This window comes from Grampus griseus (assembly GCF_964374135.1).
Source record: "Grampus griseus genome assembly, chromosome: 5".
Taxonomy (NCBI): domain Eukaryota; kingdom Metazoa; phylum Chordata; class Mammalia; order Artiodactyla; family Delphinidae; genus Grampus; species Grampus griseus.
This window is the reverse complement of record NC_138998.1, coordinates 5,214,308-5,238,388: the sequence shown is the minus strand read 5'-3', so window position 1 is coordinate 5,238,388 and position 24,081 is coordinate 5,214,308. Positions and strand designations below refer to the sequence as shown.

The 24,081-nt window shown below is 37.5% G+C and overlaps 1 protein-coding gene across 1 annotated transcript in view; it reads right to left on the bottom strand.

The window, feature by feature from the left end:
• Window positions 1-24,081, bottom strand: part of ZNF385D (zinc finger protein 385D) — a 335,124-nt gene that overhangs the window by 16,141 nt on the left and 294,902 nt on the right. Inside the window, exon 5 of the mRNA XM_082655440.1 lies at window positions 11,450-11,683. Within this exon, the coding sequence (XP_082511566.1) occupies window positions 11,450-11,683 (234 nt within the window). The remainder of the gene's footprint in view (window positions 1-11,449; window positions 11,684-24,081) is intronic.

Genomic DNA, 24,081 nt, shown 5'->3' with positions numbered 1-24,081 from the left:
AGTAGCAGGAATCTCATCAGCACAGAGAGAAAGCCTCACTGAAAACTGATTGCAGAGCAGCGGGGGAAGCTGGATTCCATGACAGCAACAGCAGGGTTCGTGGCAAGAATCATGGCTTTCAGGCCACCCTGGGCAGTCTCATCTTCCTTCAGCTTGTAGACCCTCAGGCTTAGGAGCAGTTTCAAGCACACAGCCTTGAGAGAGTAAGATGTTCTTGAGACCATCTGTACCAAATCCGTGACTGAAACCAGTGAAGAACTCTATATAAATGTGTAAGGTTCTGGCAGCACACACAGAGACCTACTCTTTTAGCCACCAGCTGCTGGAGAGAGCCTCATAGACAAAGTGCTTCCAAGTCAGCCTGTTGTAGCTGAACAGCTATTGTAGACCCTTATAATCTGACTTCATAATGGAGACAGCCACATTTCACTGCCATGTGGCTGACAGCATCTTGGTACTCCAACCAGGGGTCAGGCCTGAGCCTCTGAGGTGAGAGAGCCGAGTTCAGGACACTGGACCACCAGAGACCTCTTGGCCCCAAGTAATATCAATCAGTGAGAGTGAGAGGTCTCCCAGAGATTTCCGTCTCAATGCTAAGACCCAGCTCCACCCAATGACCAGCAAGCTCCAGTGCTGGACACCCCATGTCAAACAACTAACAAGACAGGAACACAACCCCAACCATTAGCAGAGAGGCTGCCAAAGACCACAATAAGTTCACAGACAACCCAAAACACATTACCGGATGTGGTCCTGCCCACCAGGAAGACGAGATTCAGCTTCATCCACCAGAAAATAGGCACCAGTCCCCTCTACCAGGAAGCGTACACAACCCACTGAAACAACTTTAGCCACTGGGGGAAGATCCCCAAAACAACGGGAATTACGAACTTGCAGCTTGCAAAAAGGAGACCCCAAAAACCGTAAGAGAGGCAAAATGAGAAGACAGAGAAATACACAGCAGATGAAGGAGCAAGGTAAAAACCCACCAGACCAAATAAATGAAGAGGAAATAGGCAGTATACCTGAAAAAGAATTCAGAGTAATAATAGTAAAGATGATCCCAAATCTTGGAAATAGAATGGACAAAATACAAGAAATGTTTAACAAGGACCTAGAAGAGCTAAAGAGCAAACAAACAATGATGAACAACACAATAAATGAAATTTAAAATTCTCTAGAAGGAATCAAGAGCAGAATAACTGAGGCAGAAGAACGGAAAAGTGACCTGGAAGATAAAATAGTGGAAATAACTACCACAGAGCAGAATAAAGAAAAAAAAAAAAAAGGAAAGAATTGAGGACAGTCTCAGAGACCTCTGGGACAACATTAAATGCACCAACATTCGAATTATAGGGGTCCCAGAAGAAGAGAAATAGGAAGGGACTGAGAAAATATTTTAAGAGATTATAGTAGAAAACTTCCCTAATATGGGAAAAGAAATAGTCAATCAAGTTCAGGAAGTGCAGAGAGTCCCATACAGGATAAATCCAAGGGGAAACATGCCAAGACACGTATTAATCAAACTATCAAAAATTAAATACAAAGAAAAATACTAAAAGAAGCAAGGGAAAAGCAACAAATAACACACAAGGGAATTCCCATAAGGTTAACAGCTGATCTCTCAGCAGAAACTCTGCAAGCCAGAAGGGACTGGCAGGACATATTTAAAGTGATGAAAGGGAAAAACCTACAACCAAGATTACTATACCCAGCAAGGATCTCATGCAGATTTGATGGAGAAATTAAAACCTTTACAGATAAGCAAAAGTTAAGAGAATTCAGCACCACCAAACCAGCTTTACAACAAATGCTAAAGGAACTTCTCTATGCAGGAAACACAAGACAAGGAAAAGACCTACAATAACAAACCCAAAACAATTAAGAAAATAGTAATAGGAACATACATATCAATAATTACCTTAAATGTAAATGGATTAAATGCTCCAACCAAAAGACATAGGCTGGCTGAATGGATACAAAAACAAGACCTGTATATATACTGTTTGCAAGAGACACACTTCAGACCTAAGGACACATACAGACTGAAAGTGAGGGGATGGAAAAAGATATTCCATGCAAATGGAAATCAAAAGAAAGCTGGAGTAGCAATTCTCATATCAGACAAAATAGACTTTAAATTAAGACTATTACAAGAGACAAAGAAGGACACTACATAAATATCAAGGGATCAATCCAAGAAGAAGATATAACAATTGAAATATTTATGCAGCCAACATAGAAGCACCGCAATACATAAGGCAAATGCTAACAGCCATAAAAGGGGAAATCAACAGTAACACATTCATAGTAGGGGACTTCAACACCCCACTTTCACCAATGGACAGATCAACCAAAATGAAATTAAATAAGTTAACACAAGCTTTACATGATACATTAAACAAGATGGACTTAATTGATATTTATAGGACAGTCCATCCAAAAACAACAGAATATACTTTCTTCTCAAGTGCTCATGGAACATTCTTCCGGATAGATCATATTTTGGGTCACAAATCAAGCCTTGGTAAATTTAAGAAAATTGAAATCATATCAAGTATCTTTTCTGACAACAATGCTATGAGACTAGATATCAATTACAGGAAAAAAATGTAAAAATTACAGACACATGGAGGCTAAACAACACATTACTAAATAACCAAGAGATCACTGAAGAAATCAAAGAAGAAATAGAAAAATACCTAGAAACAAATGACCATGAAAACACAATGACACAAAACCTATGGGATGCAGCAAAAGCAGTTCTATGAGGGAAGTATATAGGAATAAAACCCTACCTCAAGAATCAAGAATAATCTCAAATAAATAAACTATCCTTATACTTAAGCAATTAGAGAAAGAAGAACAAAAAACCCCCAAAGTTAGCAGAAGGAAAAAAATCATAACTATCAGATCAGAAATAAATGAAAAAGAAATGAAGAAAACTATAGCAAAGATCAATGAAACTAAAAGCTGGTTCTTTGAGAAGATAAACAAAATTGATAAACCATTAGCCAGACTCATCAAAAAAAAAGGGAGAAGACTCAAATCAATAGAATTAGAAATGAAAAAAGGAGAAGTAACAACTGACACTGCAGAAATACAAAGGATCATAAGACATTACTACAAGCAACCATATGCTGATAAAATGGACAACCTGGAAGAAATGGACAAATTCTTAGAGATGCACAACCTTCTGGGACTGAACCAGGAAGAAATAGAAAATATGAACAGACCAATCACAAGCACTGAAATTGAAACTGTGATTAAAAATCTTCCAACAAACAAAAGCCCAAGACCAGATGGTTTCACAGGTGAATTCTATCAAACATTTAGAGAAGAGCTAACACCTATCCTTCTCAAAATCTTCCAGAGTATAGGACAGGGAGGAACATTCCCAAACTCATTCTACGAGGACACCATCATCCTGATACCAAAACCAAAAAAAGATATTACAAAGAAAGAAAACTACAGGCCAATAACACTGATGAATATAGATGCAAAAATCCTCAACAAAATACTAGCAAACAGAATCCAATAGCACATTGAAAGGATCATACACCATGATCAAGTGGGGTTTATCACAGGAATGCAAAGATTTTTCAATATATCCAAATCAATCAATATGATACACCATATTAACAAATTGAAGGATAAAAACCATATGATAATCTCAATAGATGCAGAAAAAGCTTTCAACAAATTCAACATCCATTTATGATAAGAACTCTCCAGAAAGTAGGCATAGAGGGAACTTACCTCAACATAATAAAGGCCATATATGACAAACCCACAGCCAACATCATTCCACTAAGATCAGGAACAAGACAAGGTTTCCCACTCTCACCGCTATTATTCAACATAGTTTTGGAAGTTTTAGCCACAGCAATCAGAGAAGAAAAAGAAATAAAAGGAGTCAAAATTGGAAAAGAAGTAAAACTGTCACTGTTTGCAGATGACATGATACTATACATAGAGAATCCTAAAGATGCTACCAGAAAACTACTAGAGCTAATCAATGATTTCGGTAAAGTAGCAGGATACAAAATTAATGCACAGAAATCTCCTGTGTTCCTGTACACTAACAACGAAAAATTTGAAAGACAAATTAAGGAAACACTCCCATTTACCACTGCAACAAAAAGAATAAAATACCTAGTAATAAACCTTCGCAAGGAGACAAAAGACCTGTATGCACAAAACTATAAGACACTGATGAAAGAAATTAAAGAGCATACAAAGAGATGGAGAGATATACCATGTTCTTGGATTGGAAGAAGCAACATTGTGAAAATGACTATACTACCCAAAGCAATCTATAGATTCAATGCAATCCCTATCAAACTACCAATGGCATTTTACACATCTAGAACAAGAAATTTTCACAATTTGTATGGAAACACAAAAGATCCCGAATAGCCAGTGCAATCTTGAGAAAGAGAAAAAGAGATGGAAGAATCAGACTCCTTGACTTCTCACTATACTACAAAGCTACAGTAATCAAGAGAGCACGGTACTGGCACAAAAATAGAAATATAAATGAATGCAACAGGATAGAAAGCCCAGAGATAAACCCACACACACTTGGTCACCTTATCTTTGACAAAGGAGGCAAGAGTATACAATGGAGAAAAGACACCCTCTTCAATAAGTGGTGCTGGGAAAACTGGACAGCTACATGTAAAAGAATGAAATTAGAACATTTCCTAATACCGTACACAAAAATAAACTCAAAATGTATTAAAGACCTAAATGTAAGGCCAGACACTATAAAACTTAGAGCAAAACATAGGCAGAACACTCTATGACATAAATCACAGAAAGATTCTTTTTGACCCACCTCCTAGAGAAATGGAAATAAAAACAAAAATAAACAAATGGGACCTAATAAAACTTAAAAGCTTTTGCACAGCAAAGGAAACCATAAACAAGATGAAAATACAACCCTCAGAATGGAAGAAAATAGTAACAAATGAAGCAACTGACAAAGGATTAATCTCCAAAATATACAAGCAGCTCATGCAGCTCAATAACCTAAAAACAAACAACCCAATCCAAAAATGGGCAGAAGACCTAAATAGACATTTCTTCAAAGAAGATATACAGATTGCCAAGAAACACATGAAAGGAAGCTCAACATCACTACTTATTAGAGAAATGCAAACCTCACACTGTTCAGAATGGCCATCATCAAATAATCTACAAACAATAAATGCTGGAGAGGGTGTGAAGAAAAGGGAACCCTCTTGCACTGTTGGTGGGAATGTAAATGGATACAGCCACTATGGAGAACAGTATGGAGGTTCCTTAAAAAATTAAAAATAGAACTACCATATGACCCAGCAATCCCACTACTGGGCATATACCCTGAGAAAACCATAATTCAAAAAGAGACATGTATCACAGTGTTCATTGCAGCTCTATTTACAATAGCCAGGACATGGAAGCAACCTAAGTGTCCATCAACAGATGAATGGATAAAGAAGATGTGGCACATATATACCATGGAATATTACTCAGCCATAAAAAGAAAAGAAATTGAGTTATCTGTGCTGAAAGGATGGACCTAGAGTCTGTCATACAGAGTGAAGTAAATCAGAAAGAGAAAAACAAATACCATATGCTAACACATACATATTGAATCCAAAAAAACAAAAAATGGTTCTGAAGAACCTAGGGGCAGGACAGGAATACAGACGCAGATGTAGAGAATGGACTTGAGGACATGGGGAGGGGGAAGCGTTTGCTGGGACGAAGTGAGAGAGTGGCATGGACATATATACATTACCGAATGTCAAATAGATAGATAGTGGGAAGCAGCCACCATAGCACAGGGAGATCAGCTCGGTGCTTTGTGACCACCTAGAGGGGTGGGATAGGGAGGGTGGGAGGGAGACACAAGAGGGAGGGGATATGGGGATATATGTATACACATAGCTGATTCACTGTGTTATAGCAGTAACTAACACAACAATGTAAAACAATTAAACTCCAATAAAGATGTTAAAAAAAAAAAAAGAATTGTAAGACTCTAAATAAGAGTAGATATGTGTGTAACTGATTCACATGGCTGTACACCTGAAACTAACACAACATGGTAAATCAACTATATTGCAATAAAAATTAAAAAAAAAAAAAAGGAAAAAGAATTGTAGCTCCAGTCCACTCTCTGATAGAAACTTCTTTGCTGATGGAAATGTTCTTGATCTGTACCTACCAATATGGTGGCCTTTAGTCAGAGACGCTCTTGAGCACTTGATATAAGGTTACTGCAGCTGAAACTGAACAGGTAATTAATTTAAATTTAAATAGCCGACTCAGGCTAGTCGTTATCATATTAGACAGTACAGCTCTCCTGCTCAAGTATGCCCTGCAGGAACATGCATAACATGGAGGTCTATGGGGCTGAATTGGTTTTTTAAACATTTGTAGAAAGTTTAAAGAAGGCGCAACAGCAGACTTGTGATAGAAGAGTCTGTATCTGTATTTCCCATCCAGTTGAAGTCTTACCATTACCCTAGAAGATGCTGAAGAGAAGTGGTAGATAATCTTTGGGCCTTAATAATAATAAGGCCATAAACATGGGCCACCATGGCTGACTGGCTTAAATGAGTTTTTTACTTGAAACACGAAAGGACACATCTCTGGATGAAACAAGTCTTTACCCATTCTCTTCCAGAACACAGAGGCACAAACTAGACCAGGGCTTCCTAAAAGGCAACTCCTGGGCTTTGCTCAAATTTAGATTCTCAGTGAGCAACACATGGTAGACAATCAGTGAAGATTAGCGAAGTATTAGATATTTATATAGATCAACAAACACAGCAAACTCTCTGGAAAGAGATTTATAAGCTCAGGCTCTGAAATGGTATAAGTCAGAATTTGCCTCCATCAGCTGAGTAGTTTCAACTTACTTGTGCCTCAATGTCTGTAGCTATAGAAAAAAAAAATATCTCCTCTACTGAAGTATCGTATTAGATGCATTTTTTATCTTAAGCGTTATTTCTGGCACACCCACATACTCAAGAAATTGTAGTCAATCTTCTCTTCTCCTTCTTAACACTGATTTTGTGTTTAGGCAAAAATTTAGAAATTCCATCCTTTGATAACGTGTCATTTCTATATATTAAAACTTAGTGAACTTAAAAATAAGCTCTGTGTAGGGATAGAAGAACTGGAATGAGCTTAGTGAAAATGATCAAATGTTACCACTTTAAGTCATTACCAGAAAAATCTGCCCAAATTAGTAATGAGGACTAATTATAAAACATTCCAAAGTTTTTTTCAATTATATAGAGAAAATCATCAAAAATAGCTAAGCAAAGCATTACCTAGTAGGATGTTTGGGGGGAATTTCTTTAAAGAAAAAGGCAAAACATATCTTCTATAATACATGTCTATAACACACAAAGAAAAGGAGCCTTCCAGATCTCTCGAAGAGTATGTCCTCTCAGGGTATTTCAAGCACTCTTAGACAGTTTTGTGAATCACATGAAGTAAGTCAGACAGAGAAAGACAAATATCATATGATATCACTCACATGTGGAGTCTAATTTTTAAAAAATGATACAAATGTTATTTACAAAACAGAAAGACTCATAGATTTTGAAAACAAACTTATGGTTACCAAAGGGGAAACGGCATGGGAAGGGAAATTAGGAGATTGGGATTGACACATACACATCATTATATATAAAATAGATAACCAATAAGGACCTACTGTATCGCACAGTGAACTCTACTCAATATTCCGTAATAACCAATATGGGAAAATAATCTGAAGAAGAATGGATATATGTATATGTATAACTGATTCACTTTTGCTGCACACCTGAAACAAACACAACATTGTAAATCAACTATACTTCAATAAATTTTTTTTAAAAATGCGTTTTCCAAGATTAGGAGAAAAACATGTTTTGAAGGTGGCAGGCTTCCCATGAACAGACCATAAGTGCATAACTCTCCGCTCGGTGCTATAGCCCTGATTCCATGTCTATCATGTATTTCTAAAAGGATAAAGAAGAGAAACACTTAGAATTACATTCAAATGCAAAGGACGCATCTCCCCATGCTGCATCCTGGTTGCTTCTGAGCAAAACTGATATTCAAACTTGGTTTCCTGAAAAACACAGACCAATCTTAACAGTGTTTTCCTAATATCTGGCTCTAAGAAGTAATTGGAGAAGTCTTTTAAAGTTATATTGACAGGGTGGGGGTGAGTGGAGGATGCAGTGGGTGGGGTGGTGATTGTGGTCTGCCTTGTGCGTAACTAAGAAGGGGGTCCTTAAAGAGAATTAGAGAACACTGATTAAATGGACTATACAATGGGGGCCCACTGGGGCTTCCCTGGTGGCGCAGTGGTTGGGAGTCCGCCTGCCGATGCAGGGGACACGGGTTCGTGCCCCGGTCTGGGAAGATCCCACATGCCGCGGAGCGGCTGGGCCCGTGTGCCATGGCCGCTGGGCCTGCGCGTCCGGAGCCTGTGCTCCGCAACGGGAGAGGCCACAGCGGTGAGAGGCCCGCGTACCGCAAAAAAACAAAAACAAACAAACAAACAAAAAAACCAAAGGGGGTCTGCTTTCCACCAGCACCATGATCTGGTAACTCTAAATAATGTCAGTGATAAGGACTCTTCCCTAAATAATATTTCATTGGTCTATATTCTAAACAATGGAGGTGGTTACTGTTGAGTTTCGTATATACTAAATTAGCACATCATCTGCTCCACGGAAATTGGTTTGTAGAACTCTCCATCATACGGTCATCCCCAGAAACACACAAATTCGGTTACAAGCTTTAGTTTCACTAATCATTTCATAGTGGTTCGAAATCCTTTGAGCTCACAAAGGCTGCAATTCATGCCCTTGTGTTAATACCTATGTTTCATGAAAACAGCGGATTATAAATGAACAATGATAGTGCTGAGATTGTAAAGATAAAGACACAGAATTTGAGTTAATTTAGTTCTGTCATTCTAGGTGATCACTTGAAGATTTTAAGACTAAAAGCGTAGGAGCTGGGCGGGGGACCGGCTTTGGTGGGTAAGGTCCAGTTTGCCCACGTTGGTAGCTGGCTGTGCTGGCCACCTTCCCTGCCCTATCTCCTTTCCCAACTCCACTAACCTTGTCCCTTTATCTCCCTAACAACTATTTGCCCTGACATCCTTGTCTCAGAGTCTGCTTCTCGTGGAACCCAAACTAGAACCCACCACAATAATCCTATGATGAGACTTACAAGGACCATTCCTACTCCTGACAGGAGAGGGACATATGCGGACCCTTGCCCTCTACAATCACCCCGCAGGTTTACCAACATCACACCCCGAGGGGAAGATCTCTGACGCAGGAAGGGAAATACAGGAACCGAGAACCCCAAGCAGCACCTTGGAGGGAAGGGGAGTGGTCGAAGTCCCCCGACTGGGCTGAAGGCTTGGAGGGGACACCCTTAGAAAGGGATTCAAGTAAGGGTGACAACCGAAAGTATGTCTTAAACTCCCAGGTGAGATGGTTACACTAGTTCTCAGGTCTGCCTGCAAAACACTTGCCAGGTTTTGTTTTTGTTTTTTTTTTCTTTTCCCAAACACTATAGCTTCCCAAGCCCTGGATATATAATAAATCAGAATCCCAGGATGTAGGAGATATATATATATATATATATATATATATATATATATATATATATATATATATATATATATATGTATGTGTGTGTGTGTGTGTGTGTGTGTGTGTGTGTGTGTGTATGTACTTAAACAAATATAAATGTATTTATATATAAACGTATGGATATATTTGACATTCATATAATATATATATATATATATACATAAAGCTCCAACGGCAATTCTTACACACAAACCAGAGATGACCATAGAACTGTAATATGGAAAACGTTGACCTGATGTGACGTAAACAAATAAGTCATCCCTTCTTTGCCTCCTAATCAGATGTTTCTGATCAGAATTCAGAAAGGACATCCAAGTTCTTCGTAAATTAACTCCAACCTCAAAGGCTATGGTTTATCTGTCAAAATAGACCCTCCCTCAGAGTGAATGTGTTTCTCTGTCGCTATGGGGGGATGATCAAGAGTTCTGGAAAAGTAAATGGATTTCCAATGATGCCCACCCTCTCCCAGTGATCTCACATTCAGGAAGAACGTATTCGCAGGAGGAAACAGAGGGTGAATCTGAATGGTACAGATTCTGACTTGGGGCCAGATGCTATTCTGTGTCTCCCAGCCCCTGAACTCATGAACTCTCCCTGACTATAACTCATGCTGCCTGCAGGACGAGGATGTGGGCGGAAGGAATTGTCCTCCTTCTGCAATTACCCCCTTAGAGCCTTGAAGTCAGTACTTGAATATTACGCGTGCAGCACAATGATTGGTCGATGACGCCATCAACACACAGCTGCACTATTAACTCAGGGTATGATTCACAAATGATTCTTTTTCGATTGTAATTGCTGACAGAGTCCTCGCAATGAACCCAGTCTTTTAGAGAAAAACTGATCTTGGGACAAAGGGCTGGCTAAAACCTCAGGCAGGACATAAGTAAATAAATAAACAAATAAAACAATAAAATCTTTATCTATTTAAATCGATATAGATATACTCTATATATGTATCTAGTTAGATAGGTTTATATATATATATATATATAAAACATCTTTAAATATAGATATAGATATAAACATATATGTATAGAAAGAGCAGGGAGATGGAATCAAAATATATCAGGAGAGAATTCCATCCTGGCTTACCAGTATTTTCTGTTATGCTATATGAAAGTTTAGTGTTAGTTAGAGAGACCTGGGTTTGAATAATGGCTCTGTCACCTAACTGGTCATGTGTCTTCTCTGAGCCTCAGTCAAAACAAAGGAATAGTATCTTTACGTTGTCAGAAAAAATAAATAAAATATTATATGTAGACATCACGGCTGCCTCTAAGAAGTATTTTCTTAAGTTTAATTTTCCAGCTCATATAGATTTAGCCCAAACAACATTATTTGCCATAAAAACCATAATAGGGAGGTTTTTAACCAAAAGCGAATGGAGTTATGCAACCAACTTTTGCAACTATATTATTGGTGCAACTTCAGAAAATTTCAGTTACAAGCAAATGTGTGGAAGTAACATAGCAATCTAGACGTCATATAAATGCAAAGTTGACACTTCAGAATTATATTTTACTGTCTCTCTTAATGTTTATAAAACACATACACACAAACACATATACAGCATGGCAAGGGAGCCCTGGAAACCCTTCCTTGCCCCCCTGTAAGTGACACTTTGCTTGTCATTTTTACTTCTTAATGGTTAATGAATTCCATGTAATAGTTGCCAGTTTTCTGCCTCCCCCTCTGTCCCCTGCTGCAAAAGATCTAATCTATTCGGAGGAAGATAATTGCAGAGCTGTTGAGACAGAAAATAAATCGCTGCATCTCACCACTGTTGTGCGCCTCCAGCTGTGAGGTGGAGTTGACAGCAACCTTGCATAGAGAACAGTAAAGCAGCCGTTTTGCCTTTTCTTCCTCAGTCTCCGTGGAAGGACAGGAGCTATTGCCGGTGGCTGTCGTGGGGCTTTTCTCCACTTTAGAAGTGATCTCAGTTGTCATAACGCTGCTTTTGCGAATTTCCACAGTTGTCGTCGTTGATATTGCTGGTGTTCCTGTGGTACTGTCTGCAGTCAAAGTAGCACAGAAGAAAAGGCAAAAACAGTGGTATTACCTTTCCCTATTCGAAAGTGTATCACTAATATTACATTCTGCTAATAATGATAAGAACAGCTAGCAATTGCTGCTTGTCAACTACGTGTCAATCATCTCCTGAGGAAATGTACATAGATGACCACTTATAGTTTTGTCTATTGATATAACACGTTCGGACAAGTCTAGAAAATATATACAAACAGGCTTTAACGTTTTTCCATGGGGTAAATAAACATATTCACAAATTTCTCTTGTTAACATATGGCCTTAGTAAAATAATCTTTACAGTGCATTGTGCTTTGTATATTTCTACAAGGATGGCTTTAAAAAAAAATAAAATGGAGGATAAATGTTTTTAAGATATTTTAATTTTCTTTACCACTTGTCTTTCTATTTTCTTTCTACATCTCTTTCTTTAATTAAAAAATAGGTACTGATCCTCCTGTGTATGCTTGTGCAAAATATAGAAAAAAAAAAGAACCCTGATATCATATCGCTTTGTCCAGATCAAAGGTTTAGAAAATCATTGCCTTATTTACAAAGAGTTGTATATTGGACAGGTACAGAAATCATCCATATACAAATAAGATGAATTCTAACCTAGCATATTTATTAAATGTATGCTCTGCACCAGGCTGTGTTCAGGGAGCTTGTGACACAAAAGTATTCAAACATCAACAGCCACTCTTTATAAGGAATTCACAGACTGGTCATATCATGTTAATGTCACAGCTTTCAAGAGCTTGATGACCAAGAAAGTGTTGATACGCTGTAACCCTGCAACCCTTCTGCCTCTGAAGTCTGATTCTAAAGCTGGAGAGGTCAACCTCCAAAGTAAGACTACCTTGTCCTAACTTCACTCGGGTGTACACAGCTCCCAACCCAAACAGGCTAGTTAACACCATGTCAGCAATGTCTGCCATACCCAACAACGAATTGCAAATGAGCCCTATGCCCTGTGCTTTCTATTTTTATGTTACTTTTTGCTGCCTCCCGGCTGGCTAGTTCTTAACCTCTTATTCAAACTATTCCCAGGCTGTCTCTCCAGCCACAGCTGCTCTTGGAATCGTTTCTCATTCCATATGCTGCTGTGGTCACTATCCAGTGCCATGCTGTAAAGTCCATGATAAATGGAGTGGGCAGTGGCTGTAACGGACAGTGGTCTACCTGCAATGAAGTGTTGTCCTCATAAACGCTTACTTCCTTTTAGTTTATGTTATCAAGATGCCTTGTAACTTGGCTTTTCCCTTTGATCCAGAGAGAGAGGTGGGAATACGGGTGAGGTTGCTTATGGCTTCTTTCCCAAATATGGCATCAGACACACTAGTCAATCAGAAGAGAAATGGGCTCTATTTTTTTTAATTAATGAATTAATTTTCACTTAAAAAATGTTATTGAAATATAGTTGATTTACAATGCTTCAGGTGTACAGCAAAGTGATTCAGTTATATATATATGTGTGTATATGTATACATATAATATATACTTTTATATATGTGTATATATATATATTCTTTTTCAGAGTCATGTTGAGGGCTATTGTATAAAACAATTCATCTGGCTCTTCCCTTTGCCTGACACTTCCTATACTTTTAATCACTTATTTAGCTGTAAGACCATTAAGTAAGTCCCCTGCAGTGTCATGGAGAATATCCTCCAACGATGTTAGAAAAAAAAAAAAAGAAACATAGTGCCATGACTAGTCTCTCTCAAGGCTAGAGAAAAATAAATAAAATGATCCTAACACTGAATTTTGCCACCAGAATACATTTATTTCCTTAAACACTGAGAGACCCACTTCCTGATTAGTGTTTACTTGCCTACTAAGATACCAACATTAAAATATCAGGTAATTGCTAGAAAATATTTCTGAGAATCTACATATGGCATAAAACACAACAACCAACTTGAGATGGTCCAGTAGGCATCATTGCTCCCAGCAAACTGGAAATTATTCTTTGAAAGCAGGTGCATGAGTGTCTGTGAACAAATAGCAAATGGCCAGTTCATTTGCTAAGTGTTTTATATACGTAATTTCATTTAACCGTCACACATACTGTTGAAAATGAAGAAATTTCAGACGTTAAGGAAATTTCCAAAGTTCACACAAGTAGTATATGGTGAGTCAGGACACAGTGTCTCATGGAATTAAGAAATTAGGGGGCTTCCCTGGTGGCGCAGTGGTTGAAAGTCCGCTTGCCGATGCAGGGGACATGGGTTCGTGCCCCGGTCCGGGAGGATCCCACGTGCCGCGGAGTGCCTGGGCCCGTGAGCCATGGCCGCTGAGCCTGCGCGTCCGGAGCCTGTGCTCCGCAACGGGAGAGGCCACAACAGTGAGAGGCCCGCGTACCGCAAAAAAAAAAAAAAGAAATTAGGGATTTGGGGAAAAATGTATTGTGAATGATGCTCTTGGCCATAATAATGAACCTCCATAGTAAGGTCACAAAGAGTAGCGGGCTAAAACCACCCAATTGTTTTTATGGTCAGTTCTATGGGAAGGGACATCCATAAAGATAGGTATAATTAAACTTATTGTGGCCGCTTGCTGGAGCCAGAGCGTGATACTGTAGGTATTTATTTCATTTAAATCTAAATAAGGATATCCCCAGTAGTACCCTACTTCTAACAATTTTCCCCTGGATTGACAATGTTTATTTTATGTCTTGATCTGAAAATTTTACATTGCATAGATTATAGTAATCTTAAGCCACCTTCTCTATTTACATAGTAAATATTTACTATGTAAATATTTACTCTATTTACATATATACATAACAAAAGTATAGAATAAACATAACCATGGATCTTCCAATCTCTGTGACAGCTACATCAGCGTCATTCCTAATCCCAGAGGATAATGTACATTTATATCAAGGACACCAAAGATTAGAGACAACAGACTGTCCATGTCCGGGGCTTAGTGAAGTATTAACATCGATATTTCTTAAGGCAAGTCCCTTGCACGAGACAGGCTTAGGGGAATTAGTATCAAAATGCTTAATTTCCGGCACTTCTTACTTTGTTGCATCTTTCAGACCACATAGCTGAACAAAGATCTGCGAATTTTCTCAAGCTTGCGGTTAGTTTGAAAGAAATACAAACAGTTATATGTTTGACATTAAATTTAATATGTAGATCTTGAGTCCACAAAGATAAGAGTACTATTAATTTATAACAAGACATGAATTTTTCACTTACTCTTCATTTGCCAGTAGTAAAGAGGACTTTTTTTTTTAAGTAAAGTAAACATATTTTAAGATTATGCCACAAAAGAATCAACTATTTCATTTAGTTGGCGCTTGGTATCTGGGGGTTCTGCATCTGCGGATTCAACCAACCAAGGATCGATTTTTTTTTTTTTAAATATCCCAGAAACTTCCAAAAAACAAAACCTGAATTTATTGTGGGTAGGCAACTATTTACATAGCATTTACATTGTATTTGCAACTAGTTACATAACGTTTACATTGTATTAAGTATTGTAAGTAATTCAGAGATGATTTAAAGTAAACGGGAGGATGTGTGTAGGTTATATGCAAATACTACATCATTTTATATAAGTGACTTGAGCATTCATAGGTTTTGGTAACCACAGGGGTTCTGGAACCAATCTCGCGCGAATAAGGATGACTGTACTTTGCGTAGAAATTTCATATAGCAAAGATATTTTCCTTAGTATGGTACAGTAAATTACCCATTATATATAACACCTATCCAGTCATTAAAATAAAATTTTATATCATTGATCATGTTAATAGCATATACTCTTGCTAGGATGTGATGAGAATTACCTCTGTGATCTTCCTCCTAAAACTCATAACCCCTGTCTAACCATGAGAAAAGCATAAACAAACCTAAATTTAAGGACATTCTACAAAATTCCTGACCAAGAGTCCTCAAAAATATTAAGGTCATCAAAACAAGAAAAGTTTGAAAAACTGTCACAGTCCGGACAAGTCTAAGGAGACAGGATTACTAAATATAATGTGGTGTCCTGGTTAGGATCCTGGGGCAAAAAAAAAGAACATAAGGAAACTAACACAACATTGTAAATCAACTAAACTGCAATATAAAATAAGAAATTAAATTCAGAAAAAGATGTGGTACGTACACACAATTGTAACAGTCAGATGAAGAAAGACAAATACCATATGATTTCACTCCTAGGTGGAATCTAAAAAACTAGAACAGAGGAACAAACAAAAGAAAACAAAACAAAACTCATAGATACAGAGATTAGATTAGTTGTTACCAGCGGGGAAGGGGGGTGGAGGTGGGCAAAATGGGTAAAAGGGGGTCAACTATATGGTGATGGGTGGTGACTAGACTTATGCTGGTGATCACTCTGTAGTGTATACAGATGTTGAATTATAATGTTGTTTACCTGAAACTTACATAATTTTAAAAAAGAAAAAGAAAAAAAAAACTTTAGGTATAAACTTATGAAATCAGAATGAAATATGGACTCCAGGTAATAATATATCAATATTTGTTCATTAGCTTTGACAAATACACCATAGTAATGTGAGATGTTAATAATAAGGGAAACTGAGCGCATATACAGGAACACTCTGTTGTGTTTTGTACCTTTTCTGTAGATTTAAAGCTAGACTAAAATTAGAAGTTTATTTATTTTAAGAAAAATAGAATTATAACCAGTCAAAAAATAGTGCATCATTTCAGTTACTTTCTAGAATCATAGTCAAAAGGGATCTTAGTGGTTTCATGGTATAGCTTTCTAGGTTTTTAGATTAGGAAATTTCAGTAAAACTGGGACTTGACATTGCATCTCCCAATTCCAAATCCTTATTGCAAATCCAGATTGTTATTCTATGTTGCAATGACTCATGTATTTGAACTTCCCTCCATCAACATTTACTGAGTCGCTATTTTGTGCTAGGAGATGGGAAGGATAATAGATGTCCAGTATGTGCTGAGTGGTTCATGAGACAACCCATAATGACTTGGAATAATAATAATAATAAACTTAACAATCCTTCATCAGTTTTGTCCATTGCTATATCCTTGCACTTATGCTTGGCATAAAAAGATAGTCAATAAATATTTATTGAAAGAAAGCAATGAATGAATAAATGAATGAATGAATGAACAAAACACAATTATAGCTTATGATAGTAAAAACAATTTTAAAGCATTTATAGGTATAAACTCATTCAAGCCTCCTAAAAAACTAAGAGGATAAATTAGGAGTTTGGGATTAATAGATACACACTACTATATCTAAAAAAGATAAACAAGGACCTACTGTATAGCACAGAGAACTATACTCCATATCTTGTAATAACATATAATGGAAAAAAATCATTAAAATAATATAATATATAATATACAAAGTAATATAGAAACATATGTACATATATATGTACATATATATACGATTGAATCACTTTTTTGAACACCTGAAACTAACACAACACGGTAAATCAACTATACGTCAATTAAAAAAAAACAAAGATGGGCATACCATTTTCATCCTCATCTTAGAGAAGAAATTGAGGTATGGAGAGATTTGGGAACTTGTGCAATGCCAGAGCTGCCAGCTGAAGTACAATGATTTGAATTCAGACAGTCTGGCTCAGAAGCACAAGCTCTTCATTTATTTTTCATTGCTAAAATTTTGATTTTGTTCGTAAAAGAACTGACTCTATCCCTTTCAGTTAATTCCAATTAGTCATGATTTATTATGAGTGTTGGAAGATAGAATCTTAAAAACTTGACTTAAAAAAAACTGAACTTGGCCCGAGCTAGAGTCAATCATGTATGTCTAATCATCCATTTATGCTAATGTATTAAGTTGCTGGAGTCCATTTAGGAGGAGAGGAGAAAAAAAAACCGACAGCTCTCAAACAACCTCTTCTGCAAAATGATAAGAGTAACGCGCAAGACTTCCTTACTGCATAGTTTTCTTTTGTCTTTTCCAAAAGATGCGAAACTAGAATAACAATTCACTTTTCTTAATGTTTCCCAGATTCAGATTTCTTTGCACTATTCAACCAATGACCCAATGGGAACAATCTATGTGACTGGGAGTCGAAAAGGATGGGTACATTCCAGTGGGAAGGAACAGTTTGAGACGGCTGGGGTTTGCATTTCTGTGCTGTTTTTTCACCAGTGCCCTCTAGCAAACATTCATTATTGTAACTGTCACTATTTGGCTTTGACATCAAAACAGATTGTTAATACTTTGTGGAATGGGGCTTTAGTGGAGAATGAAAGGGAACTTGTCAGTATTCAGAGTGGCCCATTTTGGCCCTCATTCTTATACAAAAACACTGTAAATACTTTTTTAAAAAATTCAAAAAGCATAAGAAAAGATTCCAGAAAATAAGAAAAGCATAAGAAAAGATTCCAGAAAATAATCAACAACTTGAATTCTAGATAATAAAATGAAACGGCCAAGTTACATGGTCCAGGTAAGAAATTTATTCTCCTAGTTACAGACCTCATAACCCAACTGACAGAACCAGATGTGAGTTATTTAAGTTTCCTCCCAGGTAACAGAAATTAATAGTATGTCCCAAAGATAATCATCATGTTTTCTGCTAGACTGAAGACTCAGAATGATACACAATTTATTTCCTTCTTCTCTGTGTGAAATAAAGTCTCAACCAGGCTTGCTAGCAAGTGAGAACAGCTGCTTCCTCTTAAATATGCTGACATTCTGAAGTATAAAAAGGTGCTTCGTTACCAAAAAAAAAAAAATTGCAAGTTTTTAGAAATTATTACCGGTGGTTTCCTTCCTCTGGATTTCATCCAATTTGATCAACATTGACTTGCGCATAGTACCAGCCTCTTAGACACAGGCAGGAATGGCCCCTGCACTGGCCTCCATGTATCACAAGCCACTGAAACAAAAGTCTATTTTTGCAGTTTTTTGATCTTATAAAAACACTTTTTAGACAGTTTGATAACCAGCTGAGCAAATGGAAATTTTAATTAGAAAGGGAAGTGACAGCTGGACTGGGTGTTTATGATTTGTGCATCTATGTGTGTGCATGTGTGGTTATGTGTGTGCATGCGTGTCTATGTGTGTGCATGTGTGGCTATGTGTGTGCATGTGTGGCTATGTATGTTGAGAGGTAAAAGGAGATCACAGCCTCTATCTGGGAACCAGAGAAAAAGGTTTGTTTTCAAATCACCAACCACCTCAAATCACCGAAAAGTATGTCTAGGCAAAGTCCCCCCAAAACATTCCCTCCCTCTTTCTGCTATAGTGATACAGGAAATGCTTAAAATTGCTTGGGAATCCTGAGTCCACAAAATGAGGTTGGGGAGGAAGGATGCTTCCCCAGTGGGCTACCTGATTGGGATCAGAGGGCTGGCTTGGGGCACAGCTTCTGCCCTGTTCCTGCAGAGCTGTGTTATCATTTGGTAGGGCTCAGGGCTGACTCAGGCAGGGAGATTCTTTGACCTTCAGGTCACAAAGGCAATCCCTGGGTAAAGGCTGGGGGGCTGCCAGGGAAGCTTGAGGTACAGCTTGTAAACATTTAGCTATACAGTGCATGGTCTCCATTTGAACTCTTGTCTTGGCCCTGAAACTTTTGGGGTGGACCTGACTGAACGCTCATGTGTCATACCCTGTGTTAATCACTGGAGGTTAGAAAGTAAACATGATGTACTCAGCCATAAAAAAGAACGACATGCCATTTGCAGCAACATGGATGCAACTAGAATTATCATACTAAGTGAAGTAAGTCAGACAAAGACAAATATATGATATCACTCATATGTGGAATCTAATTTTTTAAAATATGACACAAATGAACTTATTTACAAAACAGAAACAGACTTACAGATATCAAAAGCAAACTTATGGTTACCAAAGGGGAAACGTGGGGCGGGGGAGGGATAAATCAGGAGCTTGGGATGAACGTCCAGACACTACTATATATAAGATAAATAACCAACAAAGACCTATTGTATAGCACAGGGAGAAAAGAATCTGAAAAAGAATGAATATATATATTTGTGTAACTAATCACTTTGCTGTACACCTGAAACTAACACAACATTGTAAATCAACTCTACTTCAATAAAATTAAAAAAAAAAAAAGTAAACACAATGTCATTTGTGTACTAGAGTGACAGGGCTCCCATACCACAAGAGGGGAGGGAACAATGGATTTGTTCTCTTTGAGGAAGTAGAGCAGGAAGAGGCATCACCAGAAAATACCAGAAAAATACCTGTACTTCAAACTCTAACTTTATCACACCTCCAAAGTTCTGTTATTTGGAAGTGCTATGCAAAAAGTGATCCACTGATTAAAACTCTTAATGTCCTAAGGGATCAGGTGAGTAATTCTTTCTACCTTTACATCCTTTGAACTAGAGTTCCCATGTCTTTTGTGCATCAGAAATTACAGGAAGGCAAGCGATTTCAAAAACCTACATAACAAACATATCTAACTGCAACTTCTGAGATGTGTCCCGAAGCTGCCCAATCTACCATCTGTTTGAGGCAGTTACATCAAGAGTAGATTCAGACTCAGGGATCCTGGTGATGGATCTGCTGAACTCACTTTGGGCCGTGTACACCAGGTGCAGCTTAGAACATAAATTATTCTGCTGAAAACTATTTTCAGAGCCTGTTGAAAGAAAGAGCTGATTCAACTTCTGGATTTTCCTCTTGAAGCCAGGACTCATTAGTTTCATGGGGATCGGCCATTTTTTTAAGAGCATCATGTGATTTGAGAGGGTAACATGAGATTACTTTCTTTTATAGGAACATTTATCAGGAATTTAGGTTATTCCTATCAATTCCTAAAATTGGGGGGGGGGGGTAAAAAGCCTTAGAGAATCAGGCTGTCAGGTTAGCGAATGATGCAGAAGCCCTCAGAAGGTGGTGGTGGTCAGAACCTGACCAAAGGATGCTTGACTTGGGACAGGAAGCAGAGAGTGGGGATAATGTGAAGGAAAGAAGGCAAGAGGACCAGGGCAAGCAGGAGGGAGATCAGAGGCTCTGGAAGCACCAAGGGCTCAGCAGAAATTACCCAGGTCCTGGGGAGTTAGGCGGGATCCAACAGTTGGCCAACGGAAGCTGAGAACTACTTTGTATCTTCTAACCTTAAATGTCCTTGACCTCAGAATGGAGGTCTCTAGTTTGTTTGTTTATATATTTATTTATTTTAAACTTCTAATTTTATATTGGAATATAGTTGATTAACAATGTTGTGTTAGTTTCAGGTGGACAGCAAAGCGAATCAGGTATACATATACATGTATCTATTCTTTTCCAAATTCTTTTCCCATTTAGGCTGTTACATAATAGTAGTTTAAACTATGACTTAATAACCCAGTGTCACCTCAACATGACATCTCAATCAATATCTTATCACACTGCAGCCTTAGTTTCTCAAAGTCAATGGGGATTGTATTCCCTACTCCTACAGCTTATATTTAATATACTCCATAGGCAACTATAACAAAGCTTGCTAGATATTTGGTAATTGATAAATACAGAGGCTGCTGTCAACAAATTTGTTCTGTTAGGTATTTGCCATTCTTTCAAAAGTTGATGTCGTACCCCCATAAGGCACTAGACTGAACATCGGCACAGCGATATAAATAGCAGATCTCTGACCTGCTAACCTAAGTTTTCATCCTCAGTCATTTTCACCTTATAATTTTCTTTCACTCTGTTTTCTCCGTGCTCTTTTGGCTGTCACAGCATCCAACAACGATGCAGCCAAGATGTTGGAAACTTTTGTGAATCAAAAATCATCCTGTTCCTGTAAACTAGTGGTTCCGAAACTTTACTATACATTGAACCACCTGGAGGTTTAATCAAACACAGATTGTTGATTACCACCCTTAGAGTTTATGGTTCCTAGGTCTGGGCTGCGGCCTGAATATCTTTATTCTAACAAATACCCGCTATGTTTTTGCTGCTGCTGGGCTGAGGATGACACTTCAGGAACCACCACTGACAGACCTGTCAACTACTTTCTGGTTTAGCCTAACTGGTCTCAGCTTTAGAGCTATAATGACAATTAAATAGAAAGTCATGAATATAAAAAAAGGGAAATAGAGATTGGGTGGCCAAGGTCTATTTTGCCTGTGACTAAGGGAGTTTCCAAGACATGGGAACTTTAGTACTTTCAGGGAAAGTCCCTTGCAAGTCAGGACAAGTTAACCACCCTAAGAAGGAATTCAGAATAAATTAGAGAAAAACTCTTAGAAAATATTTTAGGTACCTGAACAAGCAATGACTATCTCTGCTGAAAGATGCAGTTTTGGAGATAGATGTGATTATAAATGAGGGAGGATGGAGACAATTCAGATCCTTGAAACAGAGAAGAATAACTATGGGGCTTAATTAACCTGCCATTTAGCCTTTAAACCAGGGGCTCTTTTGTAAGATACAGTCTTCTCTTCCTGACTTAGAATCTGTGTGTTTCCAAGGAAATTTGTTTCCTACACCACTCACAGAATGTATACTTCATCCTTTCCAAACATAAATTAATCCAAAGTAAATTAATTCAAAACTAAGTTACTTGAACAAGTATCATATGATTTCACTTATATGTGGTAAGTGATAAATAAAGATGATACAACTGAACAGAAACAGACTCACAGACTTAGAAAACAAACTTATGGTTACCAAAGGGGAAACATGGGGGGAGGAAGGATAAATTAGGAATTTTGGATTAACATATACATACTACTATATATAAAACAGATAATCATCCAGGACCTACTGTATAGCATAGGGAACTCTATGCAATTATTTTGCAATAACCTATAATGGAAAATAATCTGAAAAAGAATCGATATGTGTATATGTATAACTGAATCACTCTGCTGTACACCTGAAACTAACACAACATTGTATATCAACTATACTCCAATATAAAATAAAAAGTAAATTTTAAAAAAAAGCAAAAAACAAACAAAAATCCCAGGTTACTTGGAAGGCAGGACCGCAAGACCTTGGGAGAGTTGATTGAGTGGGTTCGACCACTGTACATACAACTGATAAGCACCAAGAAGAAGGGGGGAGTTTTGTCAGAATCTGTGAACTTTCTGATAAACATTACAAAAGGGAAAGAAAGAGGAAGATAAAAAGAAAATCCATTAATTCCAAGGCTATTTTAAGTGACTCAGATGCCACTAAAAGGCATAGGAAGCTGCCTTTTTGGGTTTCTAATAGAGTTTTTTTTTTTTTTTTTCCTTAGTAAGGCAGAAGGAAAAAGAAAATCTTTCCAAATCTACGAATGGTAGTTCCCCTCTTTCACAAGTTTTCTGCAAGGAAAAAAAATTGCTGCATGCCACAGTGACACTTCCCATTTCATTAACGAGGAGACACGCGTATTGCAAAATTTCCCATCTGGCAAAAAGTCAAGGCAGAGTTTTACAACAATTGTCTTTGGTAGTTTATCTGTTATATTTGTAAAGCAATAATCTTCCTTCTGGCTGTGTGCTTTAGGTTAAAACTGAGGGTTTGCCTTGTGTGCTTAAATCTATAATATCTATTTAGAATTAGGACATGATAAATCATGAATTTTGAAAGCTTTTACTAATTGTAATTGAACACAGAGTGAGGGAGAGCCTGCTTTCTGACTAGTGAATTTAGAGCATGTGGAGAATTGAGAATGTGGAGACAGTCACTCCAAGCCATCTAGCTCACAAATCCTTGCTGTACAATCCTGTTAGGAAGTCCAGATAATTAAAAGGAAGTAGTGACTGTCAGCTCTTCAAATTTTGTTGTACTGCAGAGCTGTCCTGAAGATAAGAAAACAAGCTCTCATCATGGATGACACAATGATAAAATATTTAGTGCAGATATATTTTAGACCATTAACCCATCTGATCTGGGGCATTTTATAGTATGTCTAAGAGTTACTTAGTAGTTTTCATTACAGTGTTAGCATTTCATAGATTGACTATGAAGAAAACATTTTAACCACCAGAAAGATACCACGATGTAACTGTTATATATTTGCCACACTCAGACATCTAGAATAATTTTTTAATTTCAGAGAACCAGGAAAGAAGTTTTCAGAGAGTAAGTTCTATTGGACAAATTATGGGAAATGGTTGGCAAACATGAGAGAAATATAGAGAAAGAGAGGACCTTTAAAAAATCAAGAAAACATATTACATATACATATATTTTTAATAACAAGTTTTCAACAACTGCTAGGCATTCCATTTAAACTATAAACTGTGTTGTCTCAAGACTCAAACTACACAAAACAGCAATTTATTATTATTTTGCCCTCGTCAGGAAGGGCAAGAAGATAGGAGGTCATCACATAATACAATCACTTTTTGATAAAATTTCTCTCCTTGAAGAAGCTGTTTCCATGTAATGTTAATATACCTCAGTCAAGAAGATTTTTAAGAGTTG